Raw genomic sequence first — 25,085 nt, 5'->3', positions numbered from 1 at the left:
ATGTTTTACATGTTTCTGTGAAATAATAAAGAGCATTCACAAACATCAGAATTTACTTTATTTACAGTGTTCTGTGGATCAGCAGGGAGTGTGTATTCGTCTGCTAATCAGAAGGTTGGTGGTCTATCCCTGACTGCACCAGCCAAAGATCCTTGGGCAAGATATTGATGCATCCATCGGAGTGTGAATGCTGGAAAGCACTAAGTTGGGAAAAGCAAATGTGCCTGTGTGAATGCGGCGTGCTGTATAAAGTGCTTTGAGTGCTTGACTAGAGAGTAAATAAGAACCAGTCCATCCATAACTCCTGCAGCTGTCCACGTTACAGATCAGTGTTTTGGATCCATAGTCAGGAAACTCCCCGGTCAGATCTTAATCTGATCTTAACTTAAGTGAGGATAACCTCATGGGTCTGTCAATCACTGACACACAGAGGGGCATCTGAATAAGCGATGGTTCAGCTTCATCCTGACAGAAACTGAGGTTACATGTCATAAAACGAGTAAAACATGCATTTGATAAAAGACTTAAGAACTATTTGTTGATCCCAGGCTGCTGACAGCTTACACAGTAATGCTGAAGTTACGGTGCTGCATTTGTGTCTTATTTGTCTGTGCAGACAGGTGTGCAGCCGACGCAGACGTGCTCGCGTGCAGTCCTGCAGAAGGCTGACAGCCCATTCAGTTCAGTTTTTTTTATGTAGCACCAAATCGCAATAAGCTCTTCGGCCTCCTCAAAAAGCCTATTGTGAGGTGAAGACCCTACAATGATGCAGAGGCTGAATCCTGATTGGTTGAAAAGTGGACATGACCAGAATATAGAGTGAAAGCAGAGATCACTGCATGAAGGGAGAGATGTGAAAAGCAAGTTAACACACACACACACACACACACACACACACACACACACACACACACACACACACACACACACACACACACACACACACAGTCAGGTGTTTGTGATGGCACCCTCTGGTGCCAGAGAACAGCCACCGCAGAAGACCATCAGCACAGGCTCTCCACAGCACACTCCTCTCCCTCCTTTCCTTCCCTCCTTGCCTCCTTCGCCCGCCTCTGGCCTCTCATTGGCTGCTTGGCTGCTGCTCTCTTCCAGTTGGCTGGCGGCAGCAGCGGCTGTGGGTGTTCGGATGTCCCACACTGACAGAGAGCCTGAACCTCTCAGCTGCAGCTGATCTCGGAGCTCCTGCGGAGAACATGCGGCTCTGTGAGCTCTGCCTCTGGACCTGCTGGGCTGCAGCGCTCTGCTCCGCAGCACAACAGCACGCGGGACTGGAGACGAGCCCGGCCGGGGGGAGGAGGCTGAGCGCGGGCACAACCACGGCAGCACCGCGGGGGAGCGGAGGGAAGCCCGGGGACCGCCGGAGAGCAGCTCCGAGAGGGTGAGCACCGCACATATGACCATCACCGTCACATTCCACATCACCAACCCAAATAACTCACTTATAATCAGCCGGGCTGCTGTCGGTCTGCGGCTCACTTCATGTCTGAAATCATCTGAGAGGAGAGAACAAAAAACTTTGTGTGTCCTGGTCACGGTGACGTCACACCCGTGTGTAAACAGGCTCAGCTGAGTGAGGAGCTTTGGTTGTGTGCTTTGTGTTGGCTTGTCATCACAGCGAGTCCCGCAGGTGTGCTGTCTGCTGTTTAAATCTCTATCATCACAGACACAACAGGACTTCAGCTTCAGGCTGTGCAGGTGTGACCCTCAGGTGAGTGGTTGTGCAGGTATTATTCATCCTGACCGATTTCTCTCTAGTTCTGCTTTGTGCTCTGCTGGTGTCATCCAACTGCTGGGACCTGCTGCACAGGTGCACCGGCTCCTCCTCTGTGTCCACGGGAGCTGTGGAAGAGCATCTCCCTGAGGAGCAGGAGGAGCACTGCACAAATGCTACAGTAAGACCTCCATCGTGCTCCTCGTGCACGTTTCTGACCGACTGACTGTCAGAATCAGACTGCAGGAGGGCCAAACCTGCTGCACGGGAATCTTTGCTCACATCACTGTGCAGAACCAACAGGTCCAGCTCTAGTGGATGAGAGCAGGCTCACACTGAGCACAAGAGACAGAGTCTGGAGATGCCGCGGTGAACGTTACGACCCTTCAGCCACATCCAGCAGGACCGGCTTGGCACCCTGGGGAGGAAAATCCTCGGACGGTCCCACAGACCTCCGGGTGTTAGCTACCGGTACCTGAGTGTCCTTAGAAACCAGGATGAAATCCTCAGACTCTGTCAGGCCGGGTCCACCTGCAGCAGGCCCCAGACCCCTCCTGGTGGAGGACGATGCCTGGCCTCAGAGTGTGCAGGCATTTCTTTGATGACGAAGGCATTGATGCCACCGATCGGCGCTCATGCTCCTCAGACCTGAATCCAGAGGTGAGGTTTGTGTATTGCACCGCAGGAGCTCACGGATGCCCTGACCCAGGTCTGGGAGGAGCTGACCACCTCCCATCAGGAGAATGCACAGATGTTTGTGGGAGCACTTTTGGGCACGTAGAGCTGCTTGAAGATGGATTTGGACAGCTGTAGGCAGCTCAAGTTTGCAGGAGGGGACTGATATCTTTAAAACAGTCGACATGTGAACAGAATTACAGATATTAAAGCTCAAACATATTTTTATCAAACTAGATGTTTGATGTCTCTGTTCATATTCGATGCAAAACATGTTATGCTGTTCTTATTTTTGAAATCCTTACATTCATATTTATGGATAAGACCAAAGTCCTGCTTCATCGTGCAGGCCTCAGGTGAGGCTGCTTTCCAGGTGCTGGACACATTAAAACATCTGGATTACCCTGAACAACATGTCTGAGAGCATCTGGTCTACCTGTCTGTGATGTAGTGTGACCGTAAGGCAGCTCAGGAGTGTGTGTGTGTGTGTGTGTGTGTGTGTGTGTGTGTGTGTGTGTGTGTGTGTGTGTGTGTGTGTGTGTTGACCGTGCGGGTTTAGGGGTAGATTCAGGCTCAGGTCGGGGTTATCGTCCTTATAAACAGTGTGTGTTTAAACAGAGCCGGTTTAAGGGGGGAAAGCAGACATGTTTGTGTAGAAGCAGGCCTCGTTGGCTTCAGCGTGCTGTCAGAGGAAGCGGCTGATTTAGCGTCATGCTCTCCAAACGCTCTACATGATGAAACGTACGCACAACGTTTTTTGGTCCCACACTCTACGTAAAGCTGATTTGCTTTGTTTTTGGTGCTTTGACCCATGAAGTGATCTTTTTAATTTGATTGGAAATTGTTGTCACGTGATGTGATCACATGACCTTCAACATGTATGTGGTGTAATTTTGTGTGTTATTGTGTGGTGAAGTGCAGGTGTGCTCAGGTAAAATGGGAGAGTGCGAGTTGGTAGTCACTCCTGTCGCAGTGAGGTTAGTAAGCTGGCCAATCAGAAGAAGGTGGGGAGTTTGGTGTTCGTGTTAGCATACATTAGCATCTGCCACTTTGCTTCTGACAAACTCTTTATAACAAACATTGTTTGTTTGCTGTGAGATAAATACATTAAAAGTCTTCTTCTGCTGAGTCTGCAGAGGGTCTTTCTACATAAAACCACAGAAGAAGACAATGCTGCTTATTGCAGAGTTGCATTAATTTCAGCAGCAAACATTCAAAAGTCAAAATCCTTGAAGGATTTTCTGTACAAATCAAAGAAGTTCTGCTGTTAATCTGCCAGACATCACAAAGTCCACTTTTCTTTTCTCACCGTGCACATGCTGCACGTTGAATGATCCGAGTGTCTGCAGCAGGAACCACGTTACAGCAACATCTGCTGAGGAGAGAAGCCGGCTGACGGTGGAGATGCTGTCTGACAGAATCGTATATAAAACATGTTAATACTTAGCGTGTAGGACAGCACACGTCTGTCTGTGATTCTGCTGACTCTGAAACATCTTAAAGCCTCCCTGCTGCTGACACCGGTTTAATCTCAAACAGAAGAAGAAGAAGCTGCTGCGACTAAAACCAGCGTAGATCAGTTTAATGACAGCAGCTCTGCTCTGCGTCCACGTAGCAATCAGAAAGTCGAGTTTTTGTTTGATTTTATTTGCGTAATTAAATGCTCAACACTGTGTTTACCTTTATTTTTGTCCTGTATCGATACTTTTACATTTTCCTGCTTATATTAAGTTTCTTTGTATGAATGTGTGTATTAGCACACATATTTCTGTGTGAATCTATTCTGTTTATTTCAGTTCCATATTTTTTTCTTGGACTCTGTTAGAGCAGCTTTGCATGAGTCACAGTTTAAAATAATCCCTCTTTATGTCGTTCTGGGCCTTGATGCAGCCCGTCAGTTCATTCTCTATCTGAAACAAGCTGTTTTCATTTCTGTCCCCACAAAGGATCTTTCTTCTGATTGGTTGCCCCTCATAGATATTAGGTGGGTGGAGCTTCTCAACATGAGGTGACCGTACTAGAGCTATGCTTTTTCTATGACCTCACAGATCCAAGAGTAGAAAAAACTGTAAGAAACTGAGTGTTAAGAGAAGTCTGAAGCTACACCGACATCAGTATTTAAAGTTTTGGTCATGTTTAAAATGAGCGTTTCCCTCTGGAACAGGAGATGTACGACAGGAAATACCAAAAACCCTACACGTTAATAAAGGACGGAGAAAGCTCAGACTGACTGAGGGCGAGCTTTGTGTTTGTAGTTTTCTTTGTGGATGAAATGTGGAGGCCAACAAGCTGCTCAGTGTCTGAAGGCTAAAGCAGATTCTTTGAAGCTCAAAGTGTCTGAGAGCGTAGGAAGCAAACACAGGCTCGTGGTTTCAGAGCAGCTGTGGACTCCCTGACTCGAGCCGACTCGGGCTCCTTCCTGACTTCTGGGTCATTCTTGTAGGTCTTTGGTGTTGGTGAAACTCTGGGATAATGTCCCCGAAAAGTCAGTGAAACAACCGTGTGTGTGTGTGTGTTTATGCCCCTCCCCCTGCACCTGACGTGGCACAGGTTGTAGTCATTTTAACAGAACAGCTTGTAATGAAAATATAAAAACACTCATTCAGATTCAGCACTGTGCTTCGTCCCCAGAAAGAGTCTCGTATGACCGTCACCGTGTTATTGTTGGCAGCTTAACTTCATTAATCCCTTGTTTCCTTAAAGTGCAGCGATTAGATGACTGATTAGTTGTTTGAGAAACAGTTAATTTTATAAAAGCTGCTGCAAAATGAAATGCTGTCTGCAGGTCTGCATGACCTGGAGGAGGGTCATTACTCTGTTTGTAGGACGATTTGTTCTCAGTCGCTTTCCTGAGGAAAGATTTCTTATTTTTAGCTTCTGATGTGTTTCTACTAAACTGAATGTGTTTCGATTTTTATTTATTCGATTGACTCTGAAAGCAGAGCTTTAACTTTCACTTGCTGGCTATTGTGGATCATCATATTTGATCAGGTGAAAGCTGTTTTAAAGTGGGAGACACTAAAACACTTGTTTCAGAGAGAGGACACACTAAGTTCCAGTATAAGATAAAGAAGGATGATTTTAAACCACAGATCATGCAAATATGGTTCTGGAAATGATCAGACACTTCAGATTATTCTGCAGTTTGAATACTTGGGGATTATTCGATGATTGTGTTGCTCTAAGGCTGCAGGTGAAAGCATCAACAAAACGTATTTACGCTGAGCTTTTTGTCGTGCTTTGCAGACTCAGGAAAATCCTTCGAATGTCTTTGTATTAAAGGTCTTAAAGTCTTAAATTTAATCTGGTGAACCAGCAGAAATCTTGCGACGTGCTTATTTCTATCAGCTGCCGTTCCTGTATGAAGGGGTCTTTGCTCTAACTTGTACCCCTGCGCCTCTCTCCGGACTCACCCGTCTGTGTGTATACAGGTTCAGGACTGTATGTGTGGTAATGCTAAATCTTTGTTTGGACACACACTGATCCCGGTGTGAGTTAGTGGGGCCTCCTGTGCTGCTACAATACGACCGGTACGCTGTGAGTAATGATTAAATCCTCTGCAGAGAAGCTGTGTCCACACTTGGTCGGCTACATTTAACAAACAGCGTCTCATCTCTGCCGCCGCCCCCGAAACCCGAACCAAGCCCGAGCCCGGTGTATTCATCGCTGTCAGAGTTATATCTGTTAGACCGCCTTGTTGCTTTCATGTCTGAACATCAGAAGATCTCCAGCCTAAACAATATATATAATCAATTTTCTCCCACTTACCCAGGTCACAGAGATACCCTCACATTCCCCTCCACATCCACTTCCTTGGGATACCGAGATGTTCTTGAAGCAAGCCTGCAGCCCGGATTGTTCTTAAGCCTTTTTCAGCTGCATTATAGATGTTTAACATAAAGTTGTGTTCTGTTACGTTCATGCAAAAAGATGCAAAGCGAGAAATGGATCAGTATTTGATGTTTGATGTTTTCGAAGCTGTCTCCAGGTGCACAAAGACCAGTTTTCAGACTGATCTACGGACTTGGCTTCAAAGGATTGCAGTGAAGTTGCTGCCGAGACAGAACTTTCTCTGTTAATGAATATTGGAGAACTTCCCACAGTTACCACGACTCCCACAGCGTTCTTTAAAATCTAGAACTAGTTCCACTTATTTTCAGTGGAGAAGCATCAGTGGCATTTCCCAAAAGTGTAGCCTAACACACAAATGTCTCCATCCAAAATATGCACCAGAGAACTTGCCCATTTACTTTTTGGCTGCTCATCTTCGGGTGTTTGTGTGACCTCAGACTGACTCCATAACTTGTGTTGCACAGAGTTTGACCACTTCAGGACTTGGTTTTGGGACCTCTTGGAAACTTGCTGTTCAGACTGTCTCAGTTTCTTCACTTTTAATGTGAATGTGAGTAAAATAGACTTCAATGATATTTAATCTCTGGTTTTGGAGCATCTTGTACCAATGGACAACAGCCTAGAACCAGCTCCCCTGGTGTGGAAGAGTTCTTGGGTGGATTTAAGTGGTCTCGATGCCAGAAAGACTCCCAAAGACCTTTTTGTCTTTGGGAAGTGTTTCTAGAGTGATTTCCACTTTGGTTTCATCGTTCTAGATTTGAGTTAATCTCAGACTCAGTTTTGGATTTAGAGCAATTGTCTCGGAAAAAACCCACGAACCCTAATGCTCAGGATTCAGTGTCTTTAGGGCTCTGATTGGCTGTTTGGGATCATGTTTTCTCTGCAGGGTGATCCAACACCTTTGATCAGCTGACTGCTTGTGTTAAGCTTTCAAACAAATCCTTTCTCTGGTTTCCCTCACACTTCCTGTTGCACACAGCTGTGGAGTCACACTGGCCCGTCACTTTGATGAGGGGCAGCGGCTCTTGATCCAAGGTTTGCCTGTGAATTGACTCCTTTTTCCAGAAGACCTGCGAGGTAACGGTTTACTGGGAATGTTTAAATGTTTTATTGGAAGACCGTGAACCCAGCCGCAAATAGCGGACTGCTTGTTTGTAAGGAGGGAATGGTTTTTTTTACCTTTTATTACTTCTAAATCAAGTGTCAGGGACCAAGCAGTAAAGCATAAAGGACACAGGTGGTTTTAATTCAAAAAACGGGTTTTATTGACCCAAAAATATGAAAATATATTTAACAAAGCCAAAACTTAAACAGGCAGACCAATAAAAGAGGTCAACTCAAGATAACAATTAACAAAACCTCAAACAAACATATGGTAAACTGACCTGCTGAAATGACACACAGGGGGACTTAAATACTGGTTTAGCTAAACCAAATGACACACACGGGGGAAAACAAGATGGCTGCCATATAACCAACTAATACAAAACATTTAAACAAACATGAAACACCCCCCAGGCAATGAAGCATGTGGTGCAATCCAATTAGGCTGTCAGCAGTACTTCAGGTCTCCCAGCCCTTTGCCACACCTTTTGCCAGACAGGAGGAGACACCAACCCCCAGGTAACTCAAACAAAGAAAGATGTATTAATATAACATAAAACAGAACTTTGACCTTGCAAGGTTAATATGTGTGCACGCCATATAAACATTGGAAGGTGTGATGGAAAAATGAATACATTTAACAAAGAAACGATATTGAACAATAAATAGAATATTTTAAAGTAGTGACTGTAAATTAAACTAAAGTGAATCAACGGGTGATGAGGTGTGGAGCTTACCATGTGTGGCATGCCATCACATCAAGTCTTAAAGTTTAAAACGCCTCCTTTCTCTGCAGGCCTCGAGTATGTGGAGATCGCTGCTGTGCTGGATGGATGCTGTCGCCTAAAACTAGGAGATGCACCAAACGTGAGTATAACGTGAGGGAACCACCACTAGCATGAATTTTGTTAGAAGTGTTCTTTATTTTAGTCAACATCACTCATCTTGCTGCGCAGTTTAACATATCTGCAGCACACACCTGCAACAAGCATGCACACTGATCCATCTGCAGATTTGGTTGATTTTGGTCCTCAGGGTGCAGCCCAGATGGATGCCCATAGCATCCACCCAGCGTCCAGTTGCTGAGTCTGCACAGACGGATCTGATAATGCAGGTCAGGTGGAGCTGCTGTCAGCGTGCATCACAGTTTAAAGTGTGAAATGATGCTGAGTGGTGGAGTCCATATGCAGAGCTGGATTTATGCACTCCACCTGCAGACCTGCAGGCGCTCCCACAGAACAAAGTTTAAAGCAGAGTTGCTTCTCAAAGCTAACGGTTCATTTTTAATTCATAAAATCTGAACCTGCTTCTTCCTGTTAATCAAAGGAAACCTCTGGTGCTGATAAACGAAGCTAACATGGAAACGGCTAAAGCTGCTGAAACATTAGTGGAGACGATGAGCAGGAAATTCACTTCCTGAGTCCGTAAAAACTGAGCGCTCACTGTTGAACTCAGATTTGAATTCTTAGCTAAAACCTAACAACTTTTTTCGCCCTCTGTCACAGGGTCACATGATCGATTTGTTCATCCAGATGATGATTTTTTTTTTCCCAACACTTATTGTTTAGCGGCTCAGCTCCAAACGAGAGGAGAATAAACTGGGTGATTGTTCTTCAGCTTTTCTCTTCATATCAGCAAAAACAAATCAGACTGTGAAACATCATCAGGACGTCCCAGACAAAATATCTCAGACTAATCTGGATCCAGGGGCTGAATCCATGCAGGATATAATGGGATATTATATTATACGTGTGTGTGTGTGTGTGTGTGTGTGTCTGTGTGTGTGTGTGTGTGTGTGTGTGTGTGTTGTTATTCTGTGCAGATTAGCCACATATAAAAGTAATTTTACACACGTGGATCCTAATGGTTTCTTTCAGGACGGGATTATGGGGATTGTCTGAAGCAGAAACTCGTGAATAGAAACAGATTTTGCCTCTGACTCGCTTTCTCTCTCTCTCTCACACACACACTCTATCTCACACACACACACTCTCTCACACACACACTCTCTCTCACACACACACTCTCTCTCACACACACACACACACAGACACACACACACACACACTCAGCTCAGGGCGTGCAGAGTGAAGTTTTGTGTTTAGTCACATTGTTGAGCAGTTGGTCTGCAGACTCACAGAGGGAAACGCTGGCGCTGAGTTTCTGTTTGTCAGACAGGAAATGCAGATCAAACCAAAGAGAATAAAAGAATAAAACGCTGGTTATCCTGAGAAACTGCAGAGTTAAAAACCATCACTCTGAGTGATTGAGTGATGCAGCAGTAACCTGCAGGTCGAGCTGCTCACAGACGCTGGTTTCTGGAAGTGTTCCTCAGCACATGCACTGATGTTTTAATGCAGTGCTGCCGACGCTCACAGAGAGAGATGTGCTATATATATCTATATACATATATATGTTCACAGTAAGGAACATTATTTTGAAACTGTTCTAGTTTGAAGGCGCAGATTTTTGCAGAGTGGTCATCCTCTGCTCATCTGTCCTTCTAGGAAACTCTGCCTCCTAAACATGCTCTTTTTATACCTGATCATGTTACCAACCCGTCTTTCAGCTACAAAGTGCGTAATGATAAGTGTTACAGCTGCATTCTGCCTGAAAGCCACCAGATGGCAATAACTGTGCAAACAGACATAGAAAACAGCTTTTTGTTGACCCCTGTAGACATCTTCCTGCTGAGTTTGGGGCTCAGACTGTCGTTGTGGGTCACATTGAATAATAATAAGTCTACATTTCAAATGGAGGATTATTTGTGGTATGCTCATTAGCTAATGACTTATGACTGATGGTCCATTAGCCAATGAGCTGCTGGTTTCACAGTGAGATCGGCCCGGCTTTGTTACATCAGGGTATTTGACTGCTGTCTACGCTGCAGTAATGTTCTGTTAATGAAGCGCGCTCTCCTTCTTCTTCAGCCAGGTGTTCTCCTCCCTGCCGTAACGGGGCGCTGTGTCGACAGTTTAACAGGTGCGTGTGCAGACAAGGTTTCCATGGTTACCACTGTCAGCTGCCCCTTTCTGCACCAGGACGCCTGCTGACATCCATCCACCCGACAGAGTTCCCGGTCCACCTCAGACCCCTCCGGATCCCACCACAACCAGCTCTGAGCCCCCAGAGAAGCACCAAACCTGCTGCCAGCTCACCTCCACCCGAACCTCCACCTGAACCTTCAGACCCGAACCCGACTTCTGCTCAGGTTGATGGAGAGGAGGACACAAAGGTCCCTGACTCTGGTCCTGCCAAAGCTGTAGGCTTTGGAGGTCAAACTGAAGAGAATGATGGAGCTGACAGTGGAGGAGGTGTTTCCAAGCGGTTTCTGACTCGTGAGGAGAACCAAGCCTCCCCAAAATATCCCACTGTAATCCGGTTCGATCCAGATCCAGATGAAGGGCTGACAGCCTCCAATCAGAGTTCTGATTCTGGATCTGAAGCAGAGGAGAGGAGACCAGGCACTTTCGAAATGCCTCCACCCGAGTTTGATCCAGGACAGGACGAGGAGGATCAGAATGAGGGGAAGGAGAAAAAGATGGCGGGAGCAAAAAAGCTGAGGTAACAAAAAACTCATCTTCTTTATCTTCTCATCTCCTCTTTTTCCTTTCCTAACCTCCTTGTTTCCACTCCTCTGTCCTGGGTCACAAAAATAAAATCCCTCCTGAGTCTTTTCTGGTCCACTCTTCCTCGACCTTGATGGGAAACTTTAACTCTGTAACTCTCTTTATTTAAGCTCAGAGCGTGTTTAAGGTGGGGGGACAGTCTAACCCCCTCTCCTTTCACAAAGGATCCTCCAGTGTCTCCTTTGCTAAAGGAGATGATGAAGGATGCACTGAGGCACCTTTCCTTAGAATCTGGAGAGTTTAACCAGCTGTTTTGTAGCTCCTCTTTGTCCTTCTCTCTCCTGCTTTTTCTTCTTCCTCATCATCACTGCACAGTCAGTGCCGTTCTCTGTTCAGACACCAGGTGGAGTTCTTTATTTGATTATATACGCTGTACTGTGCACTGTATGTTGTACAAAGATCAGGCACTACTTCCTGAAGCTGCTGGAGGCTCTAAAATTTTTTAAATGTTCCAGAATCAGCTGGGAAAACTTTTCCATCCATCCTGATCTTTGTTCCACAAATCCGTCACCTCAGATCCAGATGAGGAGATGGGAAGAAAGACCTAAGCTTTCACTTCTCCGGAGAGTCTGACCTCTGCTGAAATCCAGATTCACAAACTGAAAGTCAGCACAACCCTTGAGTCATAGGTCAGGTGGTGGAGGTCAAAGGTTAGAGCCATGGTCCCTACAGGCTGTGGGAGAATGTTTTATGTTCTGTCTGCTGCAGATTAAACAGAAGTTTTTCACAGTAAAGACTTTTTTCATCACAACAACAAGAGGGTTGCTAAGGATGCCTCTGAGTTTGTGTAGATTTTGGATAAACACCGAACCCCTCTGATCTGGGACAGAGTGTCAGCAATTCATCTCTTTCCTTCTCTGGTTTGAAATCATGGCTTTCGGTATCTGCTGATAATTTCGGTATGACTAAACAAGGATTTAATAATTCATCAACACTTATTTATCAACAAAAACCTAAAGTTTTTTTTTCTAGCTGCACATCAAACCTGCATTAAGATCAGGTCGGTGTTCGGTGTGGTTTCAGTGTCTTAAGCTGACATCATCCTGAGGACGGCTTGAGAAACTTCCTCTTGATGAGGAAGGTTTTTACCAACACCTTACCGTTAGGTGTCTGTTGGTACCTTTGTACTGATGCAGTGTGAAATGAATGAGTTGTTAAAAAAACATTCAGCATTTCTGATGAAGTAAACTTAGAACAACACGGACTCAGATGTGATAGATCTGGTTGCTGATATCTGATCCAGGATTTTGAGTAAGGATCGGATCAATATTGTCAACATCGTGTCACTTACCAAACGATGTTAACTCATCATTTTGAGCATGCACTCACCTTTACAGGCTACGCTTCAAAAACCCGTTGGTCTAACTAACAATCTTGAAAGTACAGCTTTTTGAATTTACAGCAATTTGTTTTACTTTTAATAAATCCAGCACTGATTTACGTGTCTAAACTAAAAGCATGATGAAGTAAAAGGTTAACCCCACAAAATTTAAATTATCAGTCCATACAAGCTTGAAAGAACATCCTATGGACAGGAACTCCAGAAAGTGGGAGTTCTCGAGTATTTATAGAGTCTTTGGTTGGAAGAAGTTTGACACCCCCCCCCCCCCCCCCCCCCCAGAGGGTTGAACTGGTTGAAGTTATATTTTTTCTTCTAGTTGAAATAATGTTCAGAAGCTGCATGTTTGGAACAGGCTTTTCAGATCTCTCCAGAGCTCTAAATCTAGAGCCGGTTTTGTCTGTACTGTGCTTTTTGTGGCTCATAAAAAGCGACAAAGTGGCAGCTGTAACATTTAAGTTCAGGAATGAAAAATAAACTTTGCATCAGACTGTAGGGCGTCTCTGTGGTTATCAGCTCCAGCAGATTAATCTGTGCTGTTTGTTCACTCTGCTGCTGCTGCACCACTGTTTTCTATCACTCTATTTATGGCCACTTGAAATCATTCTCTCAGTTTACTGCCCTAGGAAAGCATAACACTGGAGCTACACTGGGTCAGATGTATAATCTGTAACTGACATTCTGTTTGATTTCCTGTGAAAACAGCTTTTTTTTTTTTTAAAAGAAGACTAAAAATATATCAGACACGCTGCCCTCAGTACCTGGCCAGCTGAACAACAACATAATTTTACAAGTTAACATCATGCCAGCTAAAATTAGGCTCCAGCATCCTAAAAGTACTTTTCGTTTGAAAAACAGCTTAATTATATTCTCACATCAAATGAGAGTTTTTAGCTAAGTGGGAATGTGCCCAAGTTAGAGCCACTTCACAAAGGTTTTCAGTAACAACGGCAAACAGGTGCTAACAGCAGCTAACAGGCAAAAACAGCAGTGCTTACTGACAGAAAATTACAACAGTTCTCATCAACAATTTACCTCAGTGTCACTGTCATCAATCAGCGAGGCTGACTCGTCGACAGTGTAAGGAATAATACGCAGAGACATGTCAAAATGTCATAAAAAATCAAGTAAATGTCTAAGCAGTGATCAGTGACCGTGGTCCACTCATTCAAGTGACTGCAATTCCAGGCAGAGTTCAGTGACTGATGTTTGTTACCTATCTTGACACAAAATACTAGTAAGCGTGCAAAATTTTGTTGGGCTTCAGATTTTCTCCAGTATAATTTGAGGGATCGTTGATAACATAATGATATAAATCATGTGGCACGAAGTCCGGGAAAGTGCCAGGGACTTCACACCAACACTTGTTTACTCATAGTTGCCATAGTTTATCTTATCTGCATAATATTTGGTATGTGTTTCACTAACTTGAGGTGTCAAGATTGTTACACACGCAAAATGGCTGACAAGCACTAAGTGGTCACGTGTCTGCAAAACCTCTCTAAAAACATGCTAACAGTGGCTGAAGTTTTAGAAAGATAGTAAATATGAATAAAATTATTTTAAAAGATGCTAACTACAATTAAAGTTATAAAAGATTAACTTAATAACTTACTATTAACTTACTATTAAATGAACTTAGCTAATTAGCTATCTGCTAGCTATCAGTTATTACTGTTCAGCTTGTAGTGCCATTACTGTTCAGCTGTTAGTGTTATTACTGTTCAGCTGTTAGTGTTCAGCTGTCAGTGTTATTACTGTTCAGCTGTTAGTGTTCAGCTGTCAGTGTTATTACTGTTCAGCTGTTAGTGTTCAGCTGTCAGTGTTATTCCTGTTCAGCAGCTAGTGTTATTGCTGTTCAGCTGTTAGTGTTATTGCTGTTCAGCTGTTAGTGTGATTGCTGTTCAGCTGTTAGTGTGATTGCTGTTCAGCTGTTAGTGTGATTGCTGTTCAGCTGTTAGTGTTATTCCTGTTCAGGTGTAAGTGTTATTCTTTTTCAGCTGTCAGTGTTATTCCTGTTCAGCTGTTAGTGTTATTCCTGTTCAGCTGTTAGTGTTATTGCTGTTCAGCTGTTAGTGTTATTGCTGTTCAGCTGTTAGTGTTATTCCTGTTCAGGTGTAAGTGTTATTCTTTTTCAGCTGTCAGTGTTATTCCTGTTCAGCTGTTAGTGTTATTGCTGTTCAGCTGTTAGTGTTATTGCTGTTCAGCTGTTAGTGTTATTCCTGTTCAGCTGTAAGTGTTATTCTTTTTCAGCTGTTAGTGTTATTACTGTTCAGCTGTTAGTGTTATTACTGTTCAGCTGTTAGTGTTCAGCAGCTAGTGTTATTGCTGTTCAGCTGTTAGTGTTCAGCTGTCAATGTTATTCCTGTTCAGCAGCTAGTGTTATTGCTGTTCAGCTGTTAGTGTTATTCCTGTTCAGCTGTTAGTGTTCAGGTGTAAGTGTTATTCTTTTTCAGCTGTTAGTGTTATTCCTGTTCAGCTGTTAGTGTTATTTAGTCTGATGGTAAAATTGTAATCATATATTCTTACATTGTAAATGATAGTTTTTGTGTATATTTAAAGTAAATTTTTTGTTTATGTATTTTTTGTGTTTATTGACTACATATTATGTGTTCACTGTTATATAATGTATGTAACAGCCTGAGAGAGGTCCAGGCAGTGCTGCTGAGAAAGACTCTGTCACAGGGAGGAAGAGGTGACAAGATGGCCGCCCTGCTGATGAAGCACATTGAGAGGGAGACGAATAAAGTTCACAGTGCAACCTCCCCTTTTAATGCTTCCTCATCCTCCTCGCTGAAAACAAGTGTGAAGACGTTCCACACCCAGAAGGGGCAGTACAGCGTCCATTTCAACACCCTGACAGGTCAGTGATGTCAGTTATTTGAATGTTTTTTTTACACTTACATGTTTCATATTGTCAGACAGTTTTAATATTAGATAAAGCTAACCCAGGTAAATACAAAATGCAGTTTTTTAATGATGATTTTGTTTATGAAGGGAAAAAAATCTCCTTAAAGCCCTGTGTGAAAAAGTAACTGCAGCCGTTGTTAAGTTGGAAATTTATTAACTTTACTCTTTGGAAAGGATAGTTTTTTTCCCCCTTTAATACATGAAGTTATTGTTAGAAAACTGTGGAAGCAAACCAATATTTCCATCTTGACCAAAATCCGCCTTTTCCGGACGCTGATCCTGCTGATTTTACTCTATGGATCTGAAACGTGGACTGTGCTCAAAGAAGACCTCAACAAACTTGAAGTTTTCCAGATACGCTGCCTTCGACAGATATTACGAGTATCACTTCGAGGCCGCCTTCGAAACAAGGACATCCGACGGAGATGCGACAACCAACCGCCAATTGAGGGGCAAATTCAAAAACGCTGATTGCGATGGTTTGGCCATGTGTGTTGAATGGATGGGAGGAGACTACCACATCAACTCCTCTGACGTAAACGACCCACCCAGTAGAGAATCCACCGAACGGCACCGAAGAAAACATGGCTAAAACAGGTCAAAGATGACATCAGGGGCAGAATAAATCTTGATGAGGCCAGGACAATCGCCAACGATCGCCATGCATGGCAACGAGTTGTGAAGGAAATTCTACAACCATTGGCACCCACAGCAGTGTATGGGCTTAGGAGTCGATCCAGACCCAACGCCAGCTAGGGATCAAAGAGAAAGAGAACAGAGGCAAACAGGAGTTAACTGCAGCTAATGGCAGCTAACAGCAGCAAAAATAAACACTGAGGGCCATTATTGCAAAAATAAATTGATTGAATTATTTATTAATGTATTTAATGTTTCAACAATTAATGGAACCAACTTGATAAAAAAAATTAAATAGTTTGTTAATCACATGTATAATTAATACAGAAAAGACAGAAAAGTTCAGGGTATACTCAACAACTAGCTTTAGTGACACTGTCATCAGACAGACGTGAGCGTCACCCGCTCAAATCGACTCATATCCAGAGTACGTAGACGTGGACACATACTAACAGCTGAGGTAAGCAGCGGACTGACAGCCTACACTCAGCACAGATGAATGAGAGCTTTTTGTCCTACAGCAGCCATTGTAGCTAGGATTATGCTACAGTGGGAGTGCAAGAAAACATAACTGCAATCTGCTGACATCTAGTGGTGAGATTTTACACACTGTAACTTTAAGTGTGAGAAATAAGCAAAAAAACGAAGAAATCAAGAATGGGCCAAAGTTTGATAAAATAGCACAAAAGACAAAATTGTGTCCAATACTGGACCTGATGCTGATGAGACAATAACCAAAGGTGGAGGTTGACTCTGAAATAAATTTAAGTAAAATACAAACAATCTTTATGATGCACCCTTTGCACTCTAAGGTTGCCATATTGGCTTTTTCATATAATTTCATATAAAAAGGGTGCCAGATTAGCTCAGTGGGTGCTCAGCAACTATGTGCTGCATGTAGTGGCCTGGGTTTCAGTCCGACCCTTTGCTGCATGTCTTCCTCTCTCTCTTTCCCTGTTTTCCTGCCTCTCTCTATCCAATAAAGGCTAAAATGCCAAAAAAATAAAAAAAAGTTAAAATTCTGGTGTGGTGTTACAGATTTCACAGCGCTCTTAACGTGTCCGATCATGTTTGGGCACAGTAAGAGTAACCGTGTATTCGCCTCACATACCACTACGTGTGGATCATTATTTTCTCTAATAACCTGAGCGGAGTCGATATGTTGGTGCTGATGGATAAAAGGCGCGCGTCTATCAGCCATGCGCTGCAGGAATGCGCTGTTTGTTTCCACCCACCATGTGTTAATGGAGCTGGAAGCCATGTTTTCATTGTGCACTTCAGATAAAGACAGCGTTAATGCGGTGTCAGAGTCCGGGCCTGATCGCCATGATTAGACCTGTAAACAGTTCCTGTCTTTGTTCTGCTTTGGGGAGAACCCGGTTCATGCAGGAACGGCTGAAAGCTGCAGATGGAGGCTTTCTCATAGCTCTGGTGGAAGCTGGTTCTGAGATGTTTCCAGTTTGGCTTGATCTGAGTCCTTTTATTAAGGATGACTGGAACACATGCATCCATAATTTTTGTGTGTTTGTCCATCGTTGTCAGATTATCAGTTAAAAAAAACGGTTGACAACATAAAAACAAACCCAGGTCCAAAAAAACTGAGTTTATGAGTTTTGTTATGTACCATTAACAAAAATATTAGCTGGCACCTGTTGGTGAGCTGCAAAATCCTCCTTTGCACACCTTTGTTGTTCACTTTTTAAAAGGAATAAAACCTGCAGCTCCCGCTGGCATCAAACGCCGGCCGTCAGCTCCCGTTTCCTTAAACTGTGACAGAGCAGATCATTATGAGCATTTGTGAAAGCTGACTCCTGCGGTGAGAGCGGAGCCTTAAGAAACTGGTGGTGCTGTAATAACAATAATAATATTGCTTGTTTTGTTTCTGCCTTACAGCAGCTCTCTGTCTGTCAGTCAGGACATGAGCTCATAGGAAAACACCCACAGGAACAACCAGCCTCTATTCCAGCCAGAGCCACAGCCTCACCTCTGCTGGGGCCCCCGTTACTGGTTCATTGACACGGGGCCGGTTTGGAGTGCACAGTGTCACCCTGTGAAGTCCAACAGTGGTTCAGTTTTATTTATACAGCACAGAACCTCAATAATATTCACCTCAAAGTGCTTTATACTGTGAGGCAAAGGCCCAACAATCAGACGGCCCCCTATGAGCAGCCGTGTATCGCTGATCTGACGAAAAGGCTCTGCCTCCCATTCTACAGGGTGCGCCATTTATATGGATACACCGTCATAACATGGGAATGGTTGGTGATTTTAAAGTCCTGTTTGTGGCACATTAGTATATGTGAGGGGGCAAACTCCTCAAGATGGGGGGTGACCATGGTGGCCATGTAGAAGTCGGCCATCTTGGATACAACTTTTGTTTTTTCAATAGGAAGAGGGCCATGTGACACATCAGACTTATTGGTAATGTCACAGGAAAAACAATGGTGTGCTTGGTTTCAACGTAACTTTATTCTTTCATGAGTTATTTACAAGTTTCTGACCACTTATAAAATGTGTTCAATGTGCTGCCCATTGTGTTGGATTGTCAATGCAACCCTCTTCTCCCACTCTTCACACACTGATAGCAACACCGCAGGAGAAATGCCAGCACAGGCATCCAGTATCCGTAGTTTCAGGTGCTGCACATCTCGTATCTTCACATCATAGACAATTGCCTTCAGATGACCCCAAAGATAAAAGTCTAAGGGGGTCAGATCGGGAGACCTTGGGGGCCATTCAACTTCAACAATGACCAATCCACTTTCCAGGAAACTGTTCATCTAGGAATGCTCAGACCTGGCACCCATAATGTGGTGGTGCACCATCTTGCTGGAAAAACTCAGGGAACGTGCCAGCTTCAGTGCATAAAGAGGGAAACACATCATCATGTAGCAATTTCAAATATCCAGTGGCCTTGAGGTTTCCATTGATGAAGAATGGACCCACTATCATTGTACCCCATATACCACACCAAACCATCACTTTTGTTGTTCCAACAGTCTTGGAGGGATCCATCCAATGTGGGTTCGTGTCAGACCAATAGCGGTGGTTTTGTTTGTTATCTTCACCATTCACATAAAAGTTTGCCTCATCACTGAACAAAATCTTCTGCGTGAACTGAGGGTCCTGTTCCAATTTTTGTTTTGTTCATTCTGCAAATTCTGTGGCCGATCTGGGTCATCCTCGTTGAGATGCTGCAGTAGCTGGAGTTTGTAAGGGTGCCATTTGTGAGTAGCTGATATCCACCGAAGGGATGTTCGACTAATGCCACTCTCCAGTGACATGCGGCGAGTGCTACGCTGTGGACTCTTGCTGAATGAAGCTAGGACAGCCACTGATGTTTCTTCATTAGTGACAGTTTTCTTGCGTCCACATTTTGGCAAATCCAACACTGAACCAGTTTCACGAAACTTAGCAAGCAGTTTGCTAACTGTAGCATGGGAGACGGGTGGTCTCGTAGGGTGTCTTGTATTGAAATCTGCTGCAATGACCCGGTTACTGCGTTCACCAGATATCAACACAATTTCGATCCGCTCCTCACGTGTTAACCTCTTCGACATGTCAATGGCTGTGAACAAAGAGAAACTTGTAAATAACTCATGAAAGAATAAAGTTACGTTGAAACCAAGCACACCATTGTTTGTCTTGTGACATTACCAATAAGTTTGATGTGTCCCATGACCCTCTTCCTATTGGGAAAAAAAAAAAAAAAAAAGTTGTATCCAAGATGGCCGACTTCTAAATGGTCACCATGGTCACCACCATAGCTGGACTGGCCATCGGGCATACCGTCCCATTTTCAATCTTTATCCTGGTGGGCCGGTCAGAGGCGGAGCCAGACATTTGAAACACCCGGGGCTTAGCCCTAAAGGGTAGTATGCATGTGGGATTTTTTTATTTTTTATTTTTTTTGGGGGGGGGGGTAGAAATGACTGAAAGGGAAGCTAAATTGGCTAGTCATTCATATGTAAATTGGGTTGTTACCTGGGAATTCTGGAGGGAGGGGAGTGGGGGTGTGTGGATGAGGGGGGGGGGGAGCTGCTAAAAGCGGTGAGCTTCCTTTTGTTTCATCTTGATGCATTCTCAATCATCCAGGGAAACAAATCTCCAAAAGTCACCAACTTGGAGTGTTTCAGTTTGCCATCTTAGGGAGAAATCAACACACATGGGTGTATGTCCTTTGTTGCTGAGATTTATTGATAAAAACAGTACAAAAAATCAACCATTTGTACACATTTTTACAAATAATTATAAAAAGTGAGTGAGTACATTTCAACATTTTCAGCAATCACTCACAATCCTGGCACTGCCATGGTATCTGTAGTCTGCATTTACCACATGTGTATCTGTTGCAGTGAACACATCGCACAGTGGCATGATTGTTCTTGCAATTGTGTTTGACCTGACACATGGCTCTTTTTCCAGGGCTCGGTGTGGAGGGTTGTGTCAAAGGCAACTGTTCTTTTCTTGCCTTCTTCGCAGCTACATGAGAGTGAGCTAACTCCCTTGCAAGCTCCACCAGGAAGTCCACCCGTCTTTCCTTCGTCCCGGAGCATGCTTGATACAGCACATGTGCATTCAGTGCTGCCATGTCAATCATGTTATAAAACACGGCAACTGGCCAGCGCCGTGTTCCTCTGCGGACAGTGTACTCCCGAACCATCTGGTCCATCACATCCACGCCACACTTTGTTTTGTTGTAAAGGGTGACAGTGTTTGGCTTCCTTTTGGTAGTGTTATCAGTCTGAACCACGCCGTGCATGCTGCTAAGAATATAGACTGTCTTCTTCCGTTTGGCCGCATACGCCGTCAGCGTGGCAGCAGAGGTTGAAAACACCTAAGAAATAAGATAAATTGTTATTTCCATAGCACTTTTACACACAATGAAACACATAAACATAGAACCAGAAAAGACCTGCAACATACCTGAGTGGTGAATTCATTGCGATCTGTCTGTCTAGTGGATTGAGGAATTTCCCTGCGAATCTTGTTGACTGTGCCGAGGATGGTGGTTTTCCGTCTAAGAAGTTTTTGCGCAAGTGAAAGCGATGTGAAAAAATTGTCCGTGGTAACATTTCTGCCCTTGTCTAGGAATGGTTCCATCAGCCTCATTACTACATTTTCAGAAAGTCTCTCCCCAGTGGGACGACTGGGGTCCTTGCCAAGATATGGGAAGACATTGCAAATGTACTTGGATTTTAGGTCGCAAGCCACCCAAAACTTGATCCCAAACTTGTCCGGCTTACTTGCAATATACTGCAGGAAACTGCACCGAGTCTTTGATGGGAAAAGCTGTTCATCAACGGTGATATGTAGACCAGGGTTGTAGCACGTGATGCAGTTGGTGACAAATGATCCCCACAAACTGGAAATTGCAGCGAACTTATCAGTCTTTGCTCGATCACTGCGGGTGGACTTGTCATCAAAGCGTAGGTGTTGCATGATTTCTTTGAAGCGGTTTCGTGCCATAGTTCCAATTATCTGTGGGTTTCCCAGGTTTGCTGACCAGCAGTCATTTAGAGATGGAACCCTGGTAACCCCCCGCAAGATGACAATTGCAATAAATGCCATTAGTTCAGGGAGGTCCATGAACCAATGAACATGCTCCGTTTGCTGTGCATGTTGAACAGTCCATTCTTGAATGCTACGAAGCATGTCAAGAGTGATGAAACACAGGAAGCTCCGAAGGCGACTCGTGATATTTCTCCTGGCCTTAGCCGTTGGCTCTCCATCTGCAGCGTACGCTTCTATTGGGGTGAAAGGGAGACAGGTCCCCACCTGTTCTTCACGCCACACTGTGCCATCTTTCGCTGTCTCAGTCCCCAAACAAGCTCTCTTTTTAGGTGCAGAAGCAGTCTCCTCATCTGCAGTGTGAACAAATTCAAATTGTGAGCAATGGGAAGGTCCAGTATCTCCTCCTCTGTATCAGAATAATGTCTGAAATATCTTACTTACAAACTACATCCACTTACTTATTTGAAATGAAATAGGAAATAACATGAAATGCAACTAACCGGAAGACTGATCAGACAGCTCTGAGTCCGAATCCGGCTGAACTTGTAGGTCTTCTCCATCCGAGTCACAAGGGTCGACTTCCCTCAGGATCATTTCCAAGGCCTGCTGAGTGGTGAGTCTTCTCTGCATTTTCTTTCCTTGGAGAGGAGGTCCGTACACCACAGAATTCTTCAGGGCAATGAAGGATTAGGCTAAGTGTAGTGAGATTGTATCATATATATAGGGCTTGGCTTCCTGATCAATGCTCCACTACCAAAAGGAAGCCAAGCCCTGCCACCCTTTACAACAAAACAAGGTGTGATCACATTGATGCCACAATGGACGACTGATCAATGCTCCACTACCAAAAGGAAGCCAAGCCCTGCCACCCTTTACAACAAAACAAGGTGTGATCACATTGATGCCACAATGGACGACTGATCAATGCTCCACTACCAAAAGGAAGCCAAGCCCTGCCACCCTTTACAACAAAACAAGGTGTGATCACATTGATGCCACAATGGACGACTGATCAATGCTCCACTACCAAAAGGAAGCCAAGCCCTGCCACCCTTTACAACAAAACAAGGTGTGATCACAGGGCTTGGCTTCCTTTTGGTAGTGGACAATTGATCAGGAAGCCAAGCCAAGGTAAATGCAGACTACAGATACCATGGCAGTGCCAGGATTGTGAGTGATTGCTGAAAATGTTGAAATGTACTCACTCACTTTTTATAATTATTTGTAAAAATGTGTACAAATGGTTGATTTTTTGTACTGTTTTTATCAATAAATCTCAGCAACAAAGGACATACACCCATGTGTGTTGATTTCTCCCTAAGATGGCAAACTGAAACACTCCAAGTTGGTGACTTTTGGAGATTTGTTTCCCTGGATGATTGAGAATGCATCAAGATGAAACAAAAGGAAGCTCACCGCTTTTAACTCCCAGTCAAGACTCTGACATTTTAGCTAAGTTATGCATTGTTTCAGAAAACGAGATAAGAGACTCTGTTTTGAGTTTTGTTCAAAAAAGAATGACTTCATGTAGGGAAAAATAGATATCACACATGCAGGACACTTTAAACTAGTTTTTTAATTAAGCAGCGAGGCAGAACAAAGTCGGGGCTGCATCAAGACACGAGGACTAAACCCCAATTCAACCAGACCCAGAACTGATCCGGAATTAAAACAGGACTACAACAGTTCAAAATCAGGACTACTGAGGACTTAACCAAGACAGAACCAGAATCAGAACTAGATGAAAGTAGTACTAAAAATCATCATAGACCTGCACTACACTTATTTTTTAATTCTACCAAAGTCCAATATTTAGATTGAGAAAAGTTTATATAATTATTTAGCCTTGTTGTGCAAACAAGCTGCAGAACTTAATAAATATAGAATTTGAAAAATAGCAAACCTAAAAAGAAACACTAGGTACGAGATACATGAGGACCTGTGATACGCTGATACTTTTGGTAAACGACCATTTGACTAACATGTGAGTCTCACCTGCTCTTGTTCCCTCTCTCCCTCTTTGTGCTGACAATCATCAAATATACAGTTGAAACCAGATATTTACAAACTCTTCAGATCAAAACACAAACACTTTTTAATTGTAACATCAAATCAGACTAAATGTTTATTTTTTTTAGATTGATAAATATAAAAACATATTTGTTAACTTTAAGAGTAAAGAGAGAAACTGTCTGTATTTCTTGTAAATGGCACCAAATTGTATTCAAACTGAGCCACACTTATGGAGCTCCACAGTTCTGTTCCTGGTGTTTTGTTGACATCTCCTGATGTTCCCATATCACAGAAACAGGCTCTGTGTTTTGCCTTATATGCATCCACAGCTGTGCCACCAATTTACTCACATGGACTCTACGAACCAATCAGAAGCTTCTTCAGCTCAGAATGGAATCGTCTGGAGTTTTCTTATTAATTTACAATAAACTTAGTGTATATGTGCTCCTACATTTGATGAAAGTGATAAAAATAGAAGCTCTGTCTCTCTTTATTCTGACATTTAACTAATTCAAAAGATGTTTCAATATTTATCTAAAACAAAAGTTGACTCTAAATTGATGTTGTACAGTAAAAATGTTTTCTCCCTAAAGTGTAAATATCTGGTTATAAATGTGAATATCCTGCTGTGTACTGAAATCCCTCTTGTTTTGCATAGAAATATACTGAACAACATACAAAGCATAATATATAAAATAACATTTACCTGAGTTTTTTCTTTGAAAGAAGCCTCTAATGTCCATTCTTATATTTCAGTGCATAACTGAAACCGATTTAGTCGGGGAGGGTAAGAACTGAAAATATGAAATAAACACACGTAAGCTAAGACTCTCTAAAGAAACAGCATTAATAAAAATAGCATTTGTTCGGCTTTTAATTTCGCCATTTGTTGATTCACTTGAAGAGCGAGTAACGTAATATGGGTCAAGTGATCAGTTTCATATCAATCTTTCGTGATTCACCGTCATATTTACATTATTTGTACAGTACGAATGCTTTGCTTTGGTACCTGCTCAAACTTAAGCTCTCCTTAGTACGGCTGGCTCCGTTTCTCCAACAGCGCACTCACAGGCAGCAGCTGCCCCGCCCCCTCGCTCAGTCGCTTAGTGCCTGAGCTCGGATCATACCAATATCAGGGGGGGATTCACGCACAGTCGTAAATTCCCACAGTGTGCGCTATGTGCTTCTAATATTGTGTGTAGCTTTTGTTTTATACAGTTGTCAGCCAGACATCTAACTATGAAAAAATTACACTCCAAAAGACCCCGGGCTTCTGACAAAAAGACCCGGGCTTAAGCCCAGTAAGCCACCCCCACGCTCCGCCCCTAGGGCCGGTCTCTAGTCAAAATGCCCGGGCCGATTTTTTGTCCCAGTCCAGCCTTGTCTACCACCCATCTTGAGGAGTTTGCCCCTCACATATACTAATGTGCCACAAACAGGACTTTAATATCACCAACCAGCCCCATGTTGTTACGGTGTATCCATATAAATGGCCCACCCTGTACTTTTAAATACTCTACGAACAACAAGTAAGTCTGCAGTGTGAGAGCGAAGTGCTCTGATGGAGTGATATGGTACTACAAGGTCATTAAGATAAGGTGATTAAAAAAGAGAGCAATGAAGCTTCCTGTGAGCTCTGTGCACGTCACAGTGTTAGAAAATCAAACAATATATAATAAAT

General features: G+C 43.5%; 1 protein-coding gene across 9 annotated transcripts in view; it reads left to right on the top strand.

The window, feature by feature from the left end:
* The first annotated feature begins 1,139 nt into the window (after positions 1-1,139).
* The window catches only part of ltbp4 (latent transforming growth factor beta binding protein 4), a 59,808-nt gene continuing 35,862 nt past the window's right edge, over positions 1,140-25,085 (top strand). For 7 of the 9 annotated variants that reach the window (XM_026192607.1, XM_026192606.1, XM_026192605.1 and 4 more), the window contains exons 1-4: positions 1,140-1,399; positions 8,160-8,230; positions 10,294-10,927; positions 14,971-15,194. In XM_026192607.1, the coding sequence (XP_026048392.1) occupies positions 1,215-1,399; positions 8,160-8,230; positions 10,294-10,927; positions 14,971-15,194 (1,114 nt within the window). In that variant the 5' untranslated portion in view covers positions 1,140-1,214. Of the gene's footprint in view, positions 1,400-7,741; positions 7,883-8,159; positions 8,231-10,293; positions 10,928-14,970; positions 15,195-25,085 lie in introns of those variants that run through there. The other 2 variants (XM_026192603.1, XM_026192609.1) reach the window with 2 other exon arrangements.

Source organism: Astatotilapia calliptera, chromosome 14 (genome assembly GCF_900246225.1).
Source record: "Astatotilapia calliptera chromosome 14, fAstCal1.2, whole genome shotgun sequence".
Lineage (NCBI taxonomy): Eukaryota > Metazoa > Chordata > Actinopteri > Cichliformes > Cichlidae > Astatotilapia > Astatotilapia calliptera.
This window is presented reverse-complemented; position numbering and strand designations above follow the sequence as displayed.